This window comes from Symphodus melops (assembly GCF_947650265.1).
Source record: "Symphodus melops genome assembly, chromosome: 16".
In the NCBI taxonomy this organism is placed as follows: domain Eukaryota; kingdom Metazoa; phylum Chordata; class Actinopteri; order Labriformes; family Labridae; genus Symphodus; species Symphodus melops.
Genome location: NC_136706.1, coordinates 22289202 through 22306907, shown reverse-complemented (window position 1 = coordinate 22306907; position 17706 = coordinate 22289202). Strand labels below are relative to the sequence as shown.

At 48.5% G+C, this 17706-nt stretch overlaps 2 protein-coding genes across 3 annotated transcripts in view; both read left to right on the top strand.

The window, feature by feature from the left end:
• dcc (DCC netrin 1 receptor) overlaps positions 1-17706 on the top strand; it is a 206087-nt gene that overhangs the window by 73461 nt on the left and 114920 nt on the right. For both annotated transcript variants that reach the window (XM_079364542.1, XM_079364543.1), the window contains exons 4-5: positions 723-873; positions 1107-1243. In XM_079364542.1, the coding sequence (XP_079220668.1) occupies positions 723-873; positions 1107-1243 (288 nt within the window). The remainder of the gene's footprint in view (positions 1-722; positions 874-1106; positions 1244-17706) is intronic.
• mbd2 (methyl-CpG binding domain protein 2) overlaps positions 1-17706 on the top strand; it is a 215052-nt gene that overhangs the window by 138082 nt on the left and 59264 nt on the right. The gene's annotated exons all lie outside the window — the stretch shown is intronic.

Here is a 17706-nt window from a genome sequence, read left to right as displayed (position 1 = left end):
CCAGAGATAAGTCATCATGACATTGAAATCCCAGATTTTCCAGCTTTCACCTGTTTTTGATTTGTCTTTATCAGACGTGTCACACATCTCAGTGAACTGCAGCCGAGGTCACTTTCTCTACGGCTCACTTTAAGCTTCATGGTTAAAGCTCACAATGAAGCCGCTGTTCACGGCACAAAGAGAGAAGATTGGCTCTGATAAGAATGTCTGCATGTCGGGATTAGCCTTCACACCGTTAGAAAGACAAACCAAAGAGACGGGACGGAGAGAGCGGCTCATGCAGGATGACAAATCATGGGAACGTTTTTATCCCTGCAATTACATTTTTGACATTCTTTATCTTTAATGTTTGCAACAGTGAGGGGATGACTGTGCTGTTTAGACCTGTGTACGCTGTGTTGGTGCACCAAGCAGCTCAGAGCTGGAACATATCTCCCAGTTTTCAGTGGAAAGGAAAAAAAAAAAAAATTCCTTCCTGCACAAAGTCTTGACCTCAGCTCAATCCGACAGCACAGCAGCAGCTGTTATCACCCAGCCTCAGACTTATACCTCACTTACTTCTCTGTGGCTGAGTGGGAGATAATCCCTGCAGCAGGTTGTGGTGGGAGGACTGGTACCAGAGGAAGGCCGGCTTCATCCCAGTCTGTTGTTTAATAATGACACATTTTAACTCTTTTGGCTTTATTTCAAACTCATTCTCGCTTGTTGTCTTTGTCTCCCAGAGCCCGGTGTGAGCAGGACTCTGCAGTTCCTCCAGCGTCCATCCAGAGTGACGGTCCTCCTGGGAAGAGACGCCGTGCTGGAGTGCGCCGCCTCCGGGTACCCGACGCCGAGCATCCAGTGGAGGAGAGGAGGGGAGCTGATCCAGAGCTGGTGCGTATCGTTAACCATCTGTCTTAATGTGCTCTCATCGAACAAAGACCTCGTCTCACGTGTCTCACCTGGAGTCCTGCTAACGTCTCTGGACTCATGTGTGGGATGTTTCTGAACAACCTCTGCTGGCCTCAGACCAGGAAGTGAAAAACAAAAACACTGGCTCTGTTTGTCTTTCTGTGACAGCCGTTAAAAAGAGGACAAATCTTCTCATTGTGTCCTTCTCCCTGCAGGAATAAGAAGTACTCTCTGCTGGCGGGCAGTAATCTGATCATCAGGAGCGTCACCGACGACGACTCGGGCACTTACAGCTGCACAGCCTCCAACAAGAACCACAACATCACGGCCAACACCGAGCTCAGCGTGCTGGGTGAGTCCACGCGGCTTGTCTGACCTTTGAAGCTTTATGAAGAAGGTGACTGAATGACCTGCAACACGGCACCTTTATTTATGCAGCAGCTTTCAGACAGCAGGCGATCCAAAGAGCTTCACAAAAACAACATACACAATCTGAGAAGCTCATACAAGGAGAGAGTGAAAGTAAGATTTAGATACAAATAAGTTTAATGAAGAGTAAACATGTTGTAAACACACACACACACACACACACACACACACACACACAGCTGGACTCCAATCACTCCACACGCTGCACATTTGGAGAAGCTCGTTAACGTGACATCACACTTGTGGAACCGCCCACCTGGCGGACACGAATCAAAAATACTTAACCCCTCGATGCCTGAATTTGTTTCCAAGTATTAAAACATTATTTTTGATTTTGTTTCTGCTTTCAAGTAGATGCTAAATAAAGTTGAGAATGTTTGTTTGAAAACAGCACATGAATAGATATTACATAAAAATAGCACATCAAACACAAGTTGTCTCTGACTGCTCCTATGACAAATTGATGCTTGCTAAAGTTTCCTATGTTTGTATTGAAAGTGCATCAACCAGCAGTGGAGGAATACAGACGCTGTTTTGGCTGACTTTGGAGCAGAAGCAGTTTGATGCAAATTCACGACAGCAGGCACCGAGGGGTTAAAAAGTGTGGGTGCTTGTGAGGACTTAAATCGTACAGCGGTGGAAGGAGAGGGTTTCTCCTCTTTATATAAACAATGAAGTGATGGTGTTTGGTGTTACGTTTAAAAGAGTGACCGTGTTAACTGAGGCCTTTCAGACAAACAAAGAGGCGTCTGTTAGCTGGAAGTCACCAGCTAACATGGTCACCCTTTGCACCGTAACACCGGCGAGGACTGAGTGTCCTGTGCGCTGTGTGTGTGTGTGTGTGAGGCTCGTGAGCATCTTAATGTTAACATGCATCATTTAGACGAGACGGAGAGTGAAAAAGTGTTTGTTTTAAATGAAGCCTCTCATTGACCTGCACCAACTTTAACTCTCAAACACATGAAGACGCACACACACACACACACACACACACACACACACACCTTCAGCACTTGTTGTTGTGTGGAAAATAAAAAGAATCCGCGTCACATCTTAAAGCTCTCCCTGGAAACCGTTAACTGTCTCACACGCTCCCAACAATGAAAGCAAACGGAATAAAAATCCAAACGGCTCTGTGTTCCTGGGCTGACAGAAACGCTCCCGCCTGCTCACACTCACATCCACAATCAAATGCAGCCATGAAATATAAAAACTGGAGCCGCATGTTTGCTTCAGGAGCTTTTCATGAATAAAATATGATTGTATTTATTGTCTGACTGCTTCCGCCGCTGGATTCACACACGGCTGCTGCTTGTGTATTCAGCTGGATTCAGACACCTGAACAACAGCTGATTGCTTCCAAACAAACCAGACAACACTGTACAATCTACCCCCCCAATCTACCCCCCCCCCCCCCCCCCCCCCCCCCCCCCCCCCTTAGAATTTACATAACAAATAAGAATCCTGCAAATGTAAACACATAGTGATTATGTTAGGGGAAGTATTGACGTCCTTTCAGGAGGTTTTTCTGTACTGCATTATATATGATGTTTTATCCTTTTATGTTGAAAAAAGCGCATTAACCCCTCCACCAAATCCCCCTGCTGCTGCTGCTGCTGCTGCTGCTGCTGTGATATAAAGATCACAACGTAAAGGCAGAGTCGTGAGGGTTTGTGCTGACACTGCGTGATTGAGATCCCTGAACGAGCCCACATATGTTCACACCGCTTGTTTTGAGTGTAAACATTCATGTCTGCAGGGCGCTCGGGGGTCTCATCGGCAGCAGACACCGTGCTGGAAATGCTGAGGCCAATCAAATGCCTCGTTTCTACCGAGCGCTTCAGTTCGCTTTGTCTCGGCACAGTGTGTATTGTATAAGATCCTGAAATCACCGACCTGTATCGTCCGACCGTCAGAAGAACATCCATCCGACCCTAGAAGGCGGAGCGAGACACTGCAGTCTGTTGATTGGTCCAGGCATTAAAAGACGAACACAGATAGGTTTTTAGGTCTGAGCAGACAAGTTGAACTTTCTCAATCCAAAAACATTTGAAACAGTCAACACGGTTGCTGATGGTCTCTTTCTTTGAAGGTCAGACTGAGAGATGGTTTAATGACCAATTAAAAATCGGCTTCATCAACAGATCCAGGTCCAGATTCCTGCAGGGATAACGTGGTATGAAATCAGGAGCTCTGAATCACCCTCCATTATCCCGTCTGCACGAGCACACACTCCACACACTCCACTCAGTTTGCATAAAGTCACACAACACAACCTTGTCACCGGCTGCACCTCGGGACCAGGCGGAGAGGCAATTCACTCACCACAGTCAGAACTGGGTCACTGGTCACATCACGCCTGCAGACTCTGAAGTGCTTTTTTTAAAGCCCGCAGAGAATTATGACATGAGGAAGTATGTAGCATGTACAGTAACAGTGAAGAGAAGTGTAACAAACAGGAATTTAATCCAGTACATCTAAAGTCTCAAAGGACACATAAGCAAATCATTTTTGTGCTATTTGTGTTTCCAGGGATTCAGCAGGACGAGCCAACAGTCAACAACAGTCCAAATTAAAATTACGTAAGAGTCCTTTTTTAGGAAGTTGTGTAAGATCAGATTCCAGAGAGACATCCAATTTGATTTCAGGAGGTTGGATCAACAGAGGGATGGATTTAAATTCCACCGGCCGAAACTTTGTCTTTAGTGTTCTCAGTCAATCCTCATTTTCTTCTCCTCCATCGTCCCCTCCTCTTTCTCCTCCATCGTCCCCTCCTCTTTCTCCTCCATCGTCCCCTCCTCTTTCTCCTCCATCGTCCCCTCCTCTTTCTCCTCCATCGTCCCCTCCTCTTTCTTCTCCATCGTCCCCTCCTCTTTCTTCTCCATCGTCCCCTCCACTTTCTCCTCCATCGTCCCCTCCACTTTCTCCTCCATCGTCCCCTCCACTTTCTCCTCCATCGTCCCCTCCTCTTTCTCCTCCATCGTCCCCTCCTCTTTCTCCTCCATCGTCCCCTCCTCTTTCTCCTCCTTCTCGTCCCCTCCTCTTTCTTCTCCTTCTCGTCCCCTCCTCTTTCTCCTCCATCGTCCCCTCCTCTTTCTCCTCCATCGTCCCCTCCTCTTTCTCCTCCATCGTCCCCTCCTTTTTCTTCTCCTCCTTCGTCCCCTCCTCTTTCTCCTCCATCGTCCCCTCCTCTTTCTCCTCCATCGTCCCCTCCTTTTTCTTCTCCTCCATCGTCCCCTCCTCTTTCTCCTCCATCGTCCCCTCCTCTTTCTCCTCCATCGTCCCCTCCTCTTTCTCCTCCATCGTCCCCTCCTTTTTCTTCTCCTCCATCGTCCCCTCCTCTTTCTCCTCCATCGTCCCCTCCTCTTTCTCCTCCATCGTCCCCTCCACTTTCTCCTCCATCGTCCCCTCCTCTTTCTTCTCCATCGTCCCCTCCTTTTTCTTCTCCTCCATCGTCCCCTCCTCTTTCTCCTCCATCGTCCCCTCCTCTTTCTCCTCCATCGTCCCCTCCTCTTTCTCCTCCTTCTCGTCCCCTCCTCTTTCTTCTCCTTCTCGTCCCCTCCTCTTTCTCCTCCATCGTCCCCTCCTCTTTCTCCTCCATCGTCCCCTCCTTTTTCTTCTCCTCCTTCGTCCCCTCCTCTTTCTCCTCCATCGTCCCCTCCTCTTTCTCCTCCATCGTCCCCTCCTCTTTCTCCTCCATCGTCCCCTCCTTTTTCTTCTCCTCCATCGTCCCCTCCTCTTTCTCCTCCATCGTCCCCTCCTCTTTCTCCTCCATCGTCCCCTCCTCTTTCTCCTCCTTCTCGTCCCCTCCTCTTTCTCCTCCTTCTCGTCCCCTCCTCTTTCTCCTCCATCGTCCCCTCCTCTTTCTCCTCCATCGTCCCCTCCTTTTTCTTCTCCTCCTTCGTCCCCTCCTCTTTCTCCTCCATCGTCCCCTCCTCTTTCTCCTCCATCGTCCCCTCCTCTTTCTTCTCCATCGTCCCCTCCACTTTCTCCTCCATCGTCCCCTCCACTTTCTTCTCCATCGTCCCCTCCTCTTTCTTCTCCATCGTCCCCTCCACTTTCTCCTCCATCGTCCCCTCCTCTTTCTCCTCCTTCGTCCCCTCCACTTTCTCCTCCATCGTCCCCTCCTCTTTCTCCTCCTTCGTCCCCTCCTCTTTCTCCTCCATCGTCCCCTCCTCTTTCTCCTCCATCGTCCCCTCCTCTTTCTTCTCCATCGTCCCCTCCACTTTCTCCTCCATCGTCCCCTCCACTTTCTCCTCCATCGTCCCCTCCTCTTTCTCCTCCATCGTCCCCTCCTCTTTCTCCTCCATCGTCCCCTCCTCTTTCTCCTCCATCGTCCCCTCCTTTTTCTTCTCCTCCTTCGTCCCCTCCTCTTTCTCCTCCATCGTCCCCTCCTCTTTCTCCTCCATCGTCCCCTCCTTTTTCTTCTCCTCCATCGTCCCCTCCTCTTTCTCCTCCATCGTCCCCTCCTCTTTCTCCTCCATCGTCCCCTCCTCTTTCTCCTCCATCGTCCCCTCCTTTTTCTTCTCCTCCATCGTCCCCTCCTCTTTCTCCTCCATCGTCCCCTCCTCTTTCTCCTCCATCGTCCCCTCCACTTTCTCCTCCATCGTCCCCTCCTCTTTCTTCTCCATCGTCCCCTCCTCTTTCTCCTCCATCGTCCCCTCCTCTTTCTCCTCCATCGTCCCCTCCTCTTTCTCCTCCTTCTCGTCCCCTCCTCTTTCTTCTCCTTCTCGTCCCCTCCTCTTTCTCCTCCATCGTCCCCTCCTCTTTCTCCTCCATCGTCCCCTCCTTTTTCTTCTCCTCCTTCGTCCCCTCCTCTTTCTCCTCCATCGTCCCCTCCTCTTTCTCCTCCATCGTCCCCTCCTCTTTCTCCTCCATCGTCCCCTCCTTTTTCTTCTCCTCCATCGTCCCCTCCTCTTTCTCCTCCTTCGTCCCCTCCTCTTTCTCCTCCATCGTCCCCTCCTCTTTCTCCTCCTTCTCGTCCCCTCCTCTTTCTCCTCCATCGTCCCCTCCTCTTTCTCCTCCATCGTCCCCTCCTCTTTCTCCTCCATCGTCCCCTCCTCTTTCTCCTCCATCGTCCCCTCCTCTCTCTCCTCCTTCTCGTCCCCTCCTCTTTCTTCTCCTTCTCGTCCCCTCCTCTTTCTCCTCCATCGTCCCCTCCTCTTTCTCCTCCATCGTCCCCTCCTCTTTCTTCTCCATCGTCCCCTCCTCTTTCTCCTCCATCGTCCCCTCCTTTTTCTTCTCCTCCATCGTCCCCTCCTCTTTCTTCTCCTTCTCGTCCCCTCCTCTTTCTCCTCCATCGTCCCCTCCTCTTTCTCCTCCATCGTCCCCTCCTCTTTCTTCTCCATCGTCCCCTCCACTTTCTCCTCCATCGTCCCCTCCACTTTCTCCTCCATCATCCCCTCCTCTTTCTCCTCCATCGTCCCCTCCTCTTTCTCCTCCATCGTCCCCTCCTCTTTCTCCTCCATCGTCCCCTCCTTTTTCTTCTCCTCCTTCGTCCCCTCCTCTTTCTCCTCCATCGTCCCCTCCTCTTTCTCCTCCATCGTCCCCTCCTCTTTCTCCTCCATCGTCCCCTCCTTTTTCTTCTCCTCCATCGTCCCCTCCTCTTTCTCCTCCATCGTCCCCTCCTCTTTCTCCTCCATCGTCCCCTCCTCTTTCTCCTCCTTCTCGTCCCCTCCTCTTTCTCCTCCATCGTCCCCTCCTCTTTCTCCTCCATCGTCCCCTCCTTTTTCTTCTCCTCCATCGTCCCCTCCTCTTTCTCCTCCATCGTCCCCTCCTCTTTCTCCTCCATCGTCCCCTCCTCTTTCTCCTCCATCGTCCCCTCCTCTTTCTCCTCCATCGTCCCCTCCACTTTCTCCTCCATCGTCCCCTCCTCTTTCTTCTCCATCGTCCCCTCCTTTTTCTTCTCCTCCATCGTCCCCTCCTCTTTCTCCTCCATCGTCCCCTCCTCTTTCTCCTCCATCGTCCCCTCCTCTTTCTCCTCCTTCTCGTCCCCTCCTCTTTCTCCTCCTTCGTCCCCTCCTCTTTCTCCTCCATCGTCCCCTCCTCTTTCTTCTCCTTCTCGTCCCCTCCTCTTTCTCCTCCATCGTCCCCTCCTCTTTCTCCTCCATCGTCCCCTCCTTTTTCTTCTCCTCCTTCGTCCCCTCCTCTTTCTCCTCCATCGTCCCCTCCTCTTTCTCCTCCATCGTCCCCTCCTCTTTCTCCTCCATCGTCCCCTCCTCTTTCTCCTCCATCGTCCCCTCCTTTTTCTTCTCCTCCTTCGTCCCCTCCTCTTTCTCCTCCATCGTCCCCTCCTCTTTCTCCTTCTCGTCCCCTCCTCTTTCTCCTCCATCGTCCCCTCCTCTTTCTCCTCCATCGTCCCCTCCTCTTTCTCCTCCATCGTCCCCTCCTCTTTCTCCTCCATCGTCCCCTCCTTTTTCTTCTCCTCCTTCGTCCCCTCCTCTTTCTCCTCCATCGTCCCCTCCTCTTTCTCCTTCTCGTCCCCTCCTCTTTCTCCTCCATCGTCCCCTCCTCTTTCTCCTCCATCGTCCCCTCCTTTTTCTTCTCCTCCATTGTCCCCTCCACTTTCTCCTCCATCGTCCCCTCCTCTTTCTCCTCCATCGTCCCCTCCTCTTTCTTCTCCATCGTCCCCTCCACTTTCTCCTCCATCGTCCCCTCCACTTTCTCCTCCATCATCCCCTCCTCTTTCTCCTCCATCGTCCCCTCCTCTTTCTCCTCCATCGTCCCCTCCTCTTTCTCCTCCATCGTCCCCTCCTTTTTCTTCTCCTCCTTCGTCCCCTCCTCTTTCTCCTCCATCGTCCCCTCCTCTTTCTCCTCCATCGTCCCCTCCTCTTTCTCCTCCATCGTCCCCTCCTTTTTCTTCTCCTCCATCGTCCCCTCCTCTTTCTCCTCCTTCGTCCCCTCCTCTTTCTCCTCCATCGTCCCCTCCTCTTTCTCCTCCTTCTCGTCCCCTCCTCTTTCTCCTCCATCGTCCCCTCCTCTTTCTCCTCCTTCTCGTCCCCTCCTCTTTCTTCTCCTTCTCGTCCCCTCCTCTTTCTCCTCCATCGTCCCCTCCTCTTTCTCCTCCATCGTCCCCTCCTCTCTCTCCTCCGTCCCCGCTGTCAGCCGTCTTCCTTGTTTTTGCTCTTCTGGTTTCTTGACTCGTTGAATCCTCTCAGTTCTCACAGCAGGTGAGTTCAGGGTGAAGAGACGTGTTATAAGAGCGAGCAGAAGAAGTCGCTCCCTGACGTTAACGTCTCCCGTTCAAACCATAACTGTGCAGACGACTGTTTCTCAAGCTGTGTCGGTTTGATAAAAGCGAACAAACACGCTGCACATCACCAAGACATATCAAGGCATATCTTCAGACTAACTCTGAAGTTTGGTTTTTATTTTCAACATAGCAGCAAAAGGTGAGACGTAACTGTGTGGCAGCATGACAGAAGGAAACACCCCCGCCCCCCCGTGGCTGTGGAACCAAACGGGACGGATCGTTGTCTTGTCCCACCCCGAGATATTTTATTCATTCATCAGCAGCCAACATGTCTTGTGACTCTACAACGTTACACACCAAAGTCCTTTTTTTCTGTCGATAAAAAAAGTGAATACTCTTTTGGTACGCATGTCCTGCACGCCATCCATGTCGCTGATTTCCGTCAAAGGCTGTAGAGCGGTTCGATGGTTGGCTCGGCTCTCTCCCATCCTCGCCTCTTCTGTTTCTGTTTCTACCTTTGGTCACCTTGTCATCATTAATAACTATTACATTGTAATAATGTCCTGTGAAGGGCATGACGAGGAAAGGAACAAATCTTCTTTTTGGTTCCCGTGGGCCGCCGCAGATGTCGACCCTTAATTGATATACAGGACTTGAACACAGGGCTGATCAGCAGTCTATAGTTTGTTTTGTTTTTTTTCCTCTTTAATGAGAGTTTTTTTTTTTCTGCTCGCGGAGAGTTGAAATCAAACAGAAGCAGCTGTTGTTTGTTTGGCTCTCGGGAGAAAATCTGCAAATTAACCTTCCAGTGTTTCCTCTCTCCCTCCAGCTGGGCCCTCCTCGCTCGCTCATCTCCCCCCCCCCCCCCGCCGTCCTTTCATGTCTTTGTCTCAGCGTCCCCTCTGAGTCCGTCTCTCTCTGTTCACATCACATTCATATTCTGTTTACACTGCGCTCTCTCTGCAGTCTCCGCCTGCAAACATCACATGATGTTTACCAGAAAGCGGCGCCGTGTGTGTTTTCAGTGTGACACGTTTGCTATCTGATCAGAGCGCTCTGTATTCTGACACGTTCGATTTACGCCTGAGAGACGCCTCCACCCTCAGATAATCACAGGACATATTAGAGAGTCTGAAAGTGGCACAGGGAGTTTGTGGAAGGACGGAAACCTGGATCCCTCTGAGGGAGTGCACGGGAACTGTTCTGTAAAATGTTCTAGAAGAAAACAGATCAACACTAAAACGCTTCTCGGCATGTGTCATTTTAAAGTTATTGAACAATAAAAATGTGGAGACAAAAAACCCCCAGAAATCTTGGGTCTCACATAAAACTACAGATTTTGAAGTGAAGCTCCCCAAAGAAAGAAAGTCTGTTTTTTTTTTAAACCGCCCACTGCAGCAGTTTGTACTGAACTGCAGTCCTGCCTGTGAACGAATAAGAAATCCACTGACTGATCAACAGTCTGCATCAGACCAGTCTCATACACGTCCAGTTTCCCACAATGCAAAGCGTCAGGTCAGCGATCTCCATGACGGACAGTAACAGAGGAAATAATCACAATCAGACCAAACTCTTTAACTTTATTTGTACAGAGTTAGCTCAGAGTTAGCTTACATCTGCACTCCCTCGACCACGCAAAGATACAACAGTTATCTTTTTTTAATTCTCTAAATTCATGAAAATCAAAATAAATGTATTTATCAGATTTTCTCCACTGAAGCCGTCGTTCACTTCCTCGTTCAAAGAGCAGAAACCCGCTTAGCCTGGTACACCGCAAAATAACCACCTGCAGGTAGCTTCACTACATCCCACTGTGTAATGCAGTTTGCACTACAGATAACATCCTGGTTTATTGATAGATAGATAGATAGATAGATAGATAGATAGATAGATAGATAGATAGATAGATAGATAGATAGATAGATAGATAGATAGATAGATAGATAGATAGATAGATACTTTATTGATCCCGAGGGAAATTGTTGTTGTACTTGAGAGCACATTTTGAAGGGCTCGGTCTGGAATCAAAAGCATTTTTAATCATGTGTGATATTTACAGTCTTCGTGTTGCCTCGGTGTTGATGTCGACTCGTATGTAACATTAAACTGGAGATGATGCAAGAACGAAATATTTGACCACAAATTGAACTCAAACTGTATCCAAACCCTTCAGAGGAAAACAATGACTCAGCGCCTCAGTTTCAAATCCCTCTCAGGGGCACATCCAGTCAGCGTGGGGTTTTAGTTTGTGAGGAAGTGAAGATGGCTCGATGGCTGGAAGTAAGAAAAGAGTACATGAAAACACAAACATCAGTTCATAGAAAACCAAAACATGGCGATCAGGACGACCTCTTTGAGTAGTGTCAGCGTTTTTTAATAAACACATGCGAGCTCATGCTTTTCCATTTTTCTCCACTTCATTTATTCCAATCTGTTTTCTGTCATTCCTTCCCATTAAACACTCGTAGATAAAAAACATTTCAGGGCTTGAGCAGACATGGATTTAAACGTTTTCTTATCACGGCGAGCCTGCAGCTATCTGTGAATCCACTCTGGATTTATTTATTTATCCCTCCCATCTGTTTGCCTTTCATCTCCCGCTGCCTCATCTGCAAAAATTAATAGTTTTGATAGGTTGGAAAGTTTACTCACACGGCACATCGAGGCGCTTGTTTCTGCATATTAATGACGTTTTGGTTCAGAAGAAAAACATGGCCGTATACGCGCTGACAGGAAGTGTTTCAGTACGACTCCTCGTGTCAGCCTGCTGCTCAGAGCTGCTCCTAGATTCACCTCTTGGTTTAAAAATCTCTCTACAAGGTTCAGAATTTAGACTGCAGTACCCGTTTTAAACACTAGGGGTCAGAGTGACATATTGCTCCTTTAAAACATTTGTTTCTGTAAAAGTGAACCACTGATGTGTGTGTTATGATTTCCAGGGCTTTTGGAGGCTGCCTCAAGTGGACACTTGGTGAAGTGCAGGTCTTATCACCTTTCATAAAAACCGTGAACTCTGTTTTCTCCGTTTTGCATTTTGAAGGATTTTAGCTGTTTTTAGCTGTTGAGGCCAAAGATCAGCAGGAAGAGTTCAAAATGTTTCACACATGAAGACATTTATTGATTTATTTATTTTTTTAAGTTGGAGATCGTGGACGGTTTCCCCTCCTCCATTTCTATTAAACCAATAAAAAAAGGAATATGTTGCGCTCACATGCCCCATTACGCTCTGTTTTTCCAATCGGAGGCAGTTAGATGCTGATGGATGTCCTCGGCGTGCTGATGTATGGAGATGTGTGTGTTCTGACTCCACAGGGCAGTGACCATGATTAGATGATTAGGATAACGAATGTGTGTGTTGTTTCCCATAATAATGAGTGCAGCCCGGCTCATTAGCTGGTTCCTGTTAGCGGCTTAATGAAAGCAGCGAGAAACAGAGCGCGAGCTGCAGCTATCACTCATATTCAGAGTGCTGCTGGCGGCGCCGCTGCCGGTGTTAACGCTGCACGCTAATGGGAAGAAAAAACAATCCCACGACGTGGATACGAGACTGTCACGTACCTGTAGCCTCTTTCACACATGAACACTTTTACTCGCCACTTCAAGCGGGAATATTTTGCCCTTCACACGAGTTTGGTTGCTCTCCCGCCTCAGTGTGGTTTTTGGTTTGAGGGAGTCGGCTGGGTCGAGCGTTCAGGAGGAGGAGGAGGAGGAGGAGGAGGAGGTGTGTTCAGTAACACTGACTGTTTCTGTGTTTGTATTAAGAGCGGCTCTACAACATCAACACATAAAGAAACCATCATACGAGTAGTGACGCGTGTAAAGCAGAGACTCTGTGTTATCGCCCCGCCCACTCGCCCACCATGACTTTTACCCAGAACATCCACCAAACACGTGTGCGTTGCTCTTCCTCTCCGGTCCGTGTTGATTTCTTTTCTCGTGTCAGTCCGACTACAGTGTGACTTTTTAAATGCTCATGAGTACGTAGACGATGCTGTTTGGGGATCGATTTATGCGATCGTATGTTATGCAGACTCAAACTGGCATGGTCTAGTTTTCCATGTCAGACTTTGGTGTTGGCGTCTCCACGGTAACGTGCAGCGCTGTGAAGTTGTCCAAGTTGCCGAGATCACCTGGAAGAACGCCACCCGCTGTCTCCAGACGGACGTGTCTCCGTCTACACATCATATCTGTCAGTGTGCTGGTTTAACAGTGACGAGGTCCTCACGGAGACAGAAGCAGAGCTGGAGTTCACTTCTAATTGGAGGAACATTTACAGGCTGCTTCATTAAGTCGTTGGAATCGGACCAGCTCTGAAACGTTTTGCCAACATTCACTTCATTATGATAGAAAATCCACTAAATCCACATGAGTTATTAATCAAGTGAGATCTCATTATGTCAGAAGGGATTATGAGATGGAAAGATGTCTTTTAGACTTTTGAAGGTTTCTTCTTCGGCTTTCGGCTGAACTGATGGACAATGTCTTTTTGGTCCTTGTGTCTTCATGTCCGTGATCCCTCAGCTCAAACGTTCTTATTTCATCAGGCTGACGCTGTACCTCAGTGGAGATGGTTAAAGTCGTACATGTTTCAGCGCTCGTGACATGCCTCCGATCACATGACGAAACAGTGTTGACGCTGTAAGCTCATCCTGCCGTGCAGAAACTTCTGGAAAGACTCTTTGCGTGCTCGTCTTTAAGAGGAGAGAGGCTTGTTGTTTAATGAAGCACTGCTAATGCATCTTAAAACACACTCTCCCATTCACCGCTCAGTCACACACACACACACACACACACACACTCTGACACAGTTTGGTCTGCTGTGATTGTCTGTCGCTCTCCGCTGTGGTATCATAAAGTCTCTCTCTAGGAAAGAAGACACACACACTTTAACACACACACACACACACACACACGCACGCTATGACACACTTTCCTCGGCGCGGCCGGCCGGCGGGGTTCCTCTCCTGATTAATTACAGGCTCTGTGAATTACTGTGGGTGTTTCAGAAAACATTTAACAAGCTGCCAAACTCCCCCGCTGAGCCACCGGCCGGCCCGCCGCCGCTCGCCCGACTAAAAGAAAAAAAGAGTGAAAGACATGAAAGAGAGAGAGAGGAGAGCGAGGTGGGCAGGGTCACAGAGCCCCCACAGAGAGAGGCCAGTCTTCACTAATACACAGGGAGGATTTAAGTCTGCCATGTCCGTCAGTCCAGCCAAGACTGAGGCGTTTCCAGCCAATCAGAATCAACAAACGGCCAAAAAAACCACCATCCCTGAAACTGTTCTTATAATGGAATAAAAACTGGAAATTAATTTGAGGTGTCACAGGGAGCAATAAGGAAACTAAAACCTCCCAAGGCTCATTAATAAATAATGAATGTAACAGTTTGAAAGAAAGGACATACAGACTTATCCTTTCTCTCCGCTCATCCGTCCGTCCCTGTAAATCTTTATCCTTAAGTAGAAAATAAGCTTTTAATTTGATATGATTAAATGCATCTTTCTGGCGCCTGTGGGGGGAAATCTGAGTCACAGCTGGATCCTTTTGAAGTGACTTTGGCCTCAATTTATCTTTGAAACACATTTGACTGTTTCTCCGTTATTAAACCTGTTCCTCCACTATACCTTGTACTCCTCCTGCAGGCTAATTGAAAGATGTCCGTGTGGAGTAAAAAGGCTTTCACACTGCATGTGTGAGCGTTAACACTTCACTCAGAGTTTCTCCTCCGGCGTCGTTTCTGCAGCAAGGCCGGGTGAGCTGACGTGAGGACGCATCCGGAGAATTCAGCTCGGGCCAATGGGAGGGGAGAGTGACGTTTACTTCCTGTTACAGCTGCACGGAGCATCGAGCGTTTGCACGCGGCCGCTAACGATCTCCGTGCACGTAATTCTGTTTCCTGTTCTCCAGCCCGCTCCTCTCCACGCAGCATCGACACACTGTCGTCCATGTTGGGGTTTTTTTACCCCTCGCCCCCGCCCATTCCAGTCTGATATTTTCAGGTATGCAGACGTGCATGCTGTCCTGTCCTTCTTTAAAGGCAGACTCTTCTTGCACCTGGTGTTCATGACGTGAGATGTTGCTGAAACGCTCGCTCCACTCTGACAAAGATTTCACGTTTTCATACGACTGTAAAGACGACGAAACACGACGTGTCGATGTCATTCATTTGTTAGTGAATGTTTGGGCATCAAACACATTTTAACATCTTGCAGTCAACACATCACATCAATCTCCTTTCTCTCTCTCTCCGTCTGTCTTTTCTTTCCCCCGATTGTATCCACCAATCAGGACGCAGTTCACAACGAGAAAGAGGAAAACTCATCCGGACGTTCTGGGCGTGAGGAAACGTGTTTTCTCTTCTGGAGAATTGAAAGTGTTTGAGGAAATGTTTCATTCACAACAGAGCGCAGAGTAACAATCTTCCCTCGCCGTTAATCCTGCAAAGTTTTGCTCCAGCAACCGTCTTTTCTTCATCATCTTTTGTGTCTTAATCCCGAGTCTTCCCTGGCTTAATGAAAGGCCGTCTTCATGAACTGTCCGGCGGTGCTGTGCAGATTAAAGCGCCGCCGGCTCTTCAGTCATGTATGTTCAGACTCTTTAATCTGCCTCAGTCTGTCCACTGCGCGGCTGCTCATTTCTTTCTGCCTGATCGCAGGTTTTTAATGCGCCCGCTGACTCCCTGCCGTCGAATCAAATCAACTCGCCCTGCCTTTGTCTCTTAAGCTTTGTAATCCAGGATTTGAACTCAATCAAGTCACAGAGGGGACAAAAAAGAGGACTTAACGTGTACTTTTAACGTGACCTGACCCCGACAGCACTGACCCGCTCGGGGGGTTTTACTCGTCATCCTCTCTGCTGGGGCTTAAAGCCAACAGCTGAGCATCAAACATCGCCCACCTTGTGCGACTCTGCGCTCTCGACGTCTCCGCTCGTCCCGACTTGAACGTGAGAGGCTTGACGTGACGACTCTCCAGACGTCTGCTCGGTTTGTAACATCTGCCGACACCTCTCTCGGCGCTGCAGATCGTTTGGATGGTTGTGATGAATCCTGGGATATCCCCGCTCCCTCGCGGCGCTCGGGTCGCACTCCGTATCGTTGTGATCTCCGTGTTTAATCCCTCCATCTGTGTGTCCTTTTGTTTTTGGAAAGCTTTTATGTAAAACAGCACCGTCTGCCAGCTGGAGGTGATTTCAGATGTGGAGGTTAATCTACTGTTTTTCTTCTCACCTCCTCTGTCACTTTAACCTTCTCGCTTCAGGCTGCAGCTCGCTCTTTAACCTTACACCGCTCATCCTCTCACCTCCTGTTTCCCGCCTGTTTGCAGAGATGACCTTCACGCCGCCTTCACCTGTTTGTACTTACAGACAGCTGCAGCGGCGGGACGGACAGGTGAGGTCTCAGTCTATGAGCAGGAGGAAGAACAGGCTGCTGACCTCACAGGATTTGAGTCAGCTCCGTGGGTCAGTGACAATGACCACGAGCTAATTAGACGCCGCTCATATCTGCTGTGTCATCCTGCAGCTCTGCAGCCGGCGAGAAATCCCAAACACCCAGCTGTCCTCCAAATGAGAAAACAACAAGAGGAGTTTTTTGTCAGCATTAAAGACATGAGGAGGGATCAGCTGGTGCAGTATTGACATCCTGTCCGGTCTGCTTCCCAAACTCAACATTCACTGTCCTGATAAAACGTCAAAGATCCCTGAGGCGTGTTCAGTCCACATCAGGACAGCTGTGGAAAGTGATTGTCGTTACGTGTCCTCTCATGTTTCTCCTCTGATAACTTGCTGCAGGAGCCCCATTCGTCACCTGAGCTGTCAATCATGGGGTTACAGCCCCTTTTTTTATAGCATTAAATAACTAATGAAAGAAAAATCAACACATGGACATAAAGCGTTTAAATAAGTTCGTATAGTGACAGAAACAGTGTTTACATGGAGGGGGCAGCGCTTCTAAAACACCATCCTAGATTGTAAATAAGCCTGAGTGACGTCAGCTGTCTGATCCTGCAGGGGGCGCTGGAGGCTCATCAGCAGCAGCCGCCATGTTGGAAATGCAGTCTCAGCCCAACTTTGAGTCAACCTGACGACAGGCTGAGAGCCTCTCGACGAACCGTTAAACCCCGCCCACCTGTCAATCATGTCAGCTACGTGCCAACGCGTACCATTCATAAGTTCAAAATGAAGGCGTTTAATTAAATGTCACCCTCCGTACAGCGTGTGCCAGAGGTGAGAATAACAAATCTTTTTTTTTGTATCAGGCTGTAAACACGTTAATTTATGCTTTAAAATGTACTTTTTTGGCGTGTACGTGGCGTCCGAGGTTTCTGACGCCAACTTCAAGTGGACACTTGATGAACTGCAGGATTTTGCAATTCAACATTTACTACATTTTTAAAGACCGGAGGTCGCCACTTGATGACAACCAGTCAGCCGGGGAGGCTCTTCATGTTTTGGCTTCACTCCTGGACAGCTGTCCTGACATCCATATTTTTAGACAGTGTACAATACCTTCTCTCTAAGAGTTATAATCAAAACATGCGTCATTCAAAGTAAAAATAAATAAAATAAAATAAAATAATTGAGAGACTCAGTCTCAGTCATTTCTTTTCTTCACATTGTGTTTTCTTTTCCTCTCTATGTTTAAGAGTTTCAGGCACACATCTGTTGCTGCCTTCTTCCAAATATTCGTCTGCAGATTGATTCAAATTCTGATCATTTTTTGTGCTGTCTCTTGTAAATGAATGTTTATGTAAAAAGAGCACACAGGCTCAGCAGCTGGCTGCAAACACTCGTGTGCCTCCTGTAATGAGGAGGTGTCTGTTGGTGCTGAAGTGAACCTCTTCGCTCACAGACAGGAGAGGTGCCTCAGTTTGAGAGAAAATAATTACTTTTCAGTGTCACTATTGGTAGGAAAACAAATACCTTTTCTTTGACAAGGACAAATAGAGGTTTCTGCTTTTCTCCAGCTGCACAACACTGAATAAATTGGTTCCATAAACTCTCGACAGACTCTGAATAAAGAAAAACAAACTTACTTTTTCAGCTGTTGAATGTGTCTGGAAACATCTAATTTACAACCAGTTACAGCAGTCCTCAGTGGGCGGCGACGATATCGCTGTATCTCTGGTTTGATGCTTCTCTTCTCTACTACATTTAAACACACAGTGTGTAAGTTCAGCCAGCAGGGGGCTCTC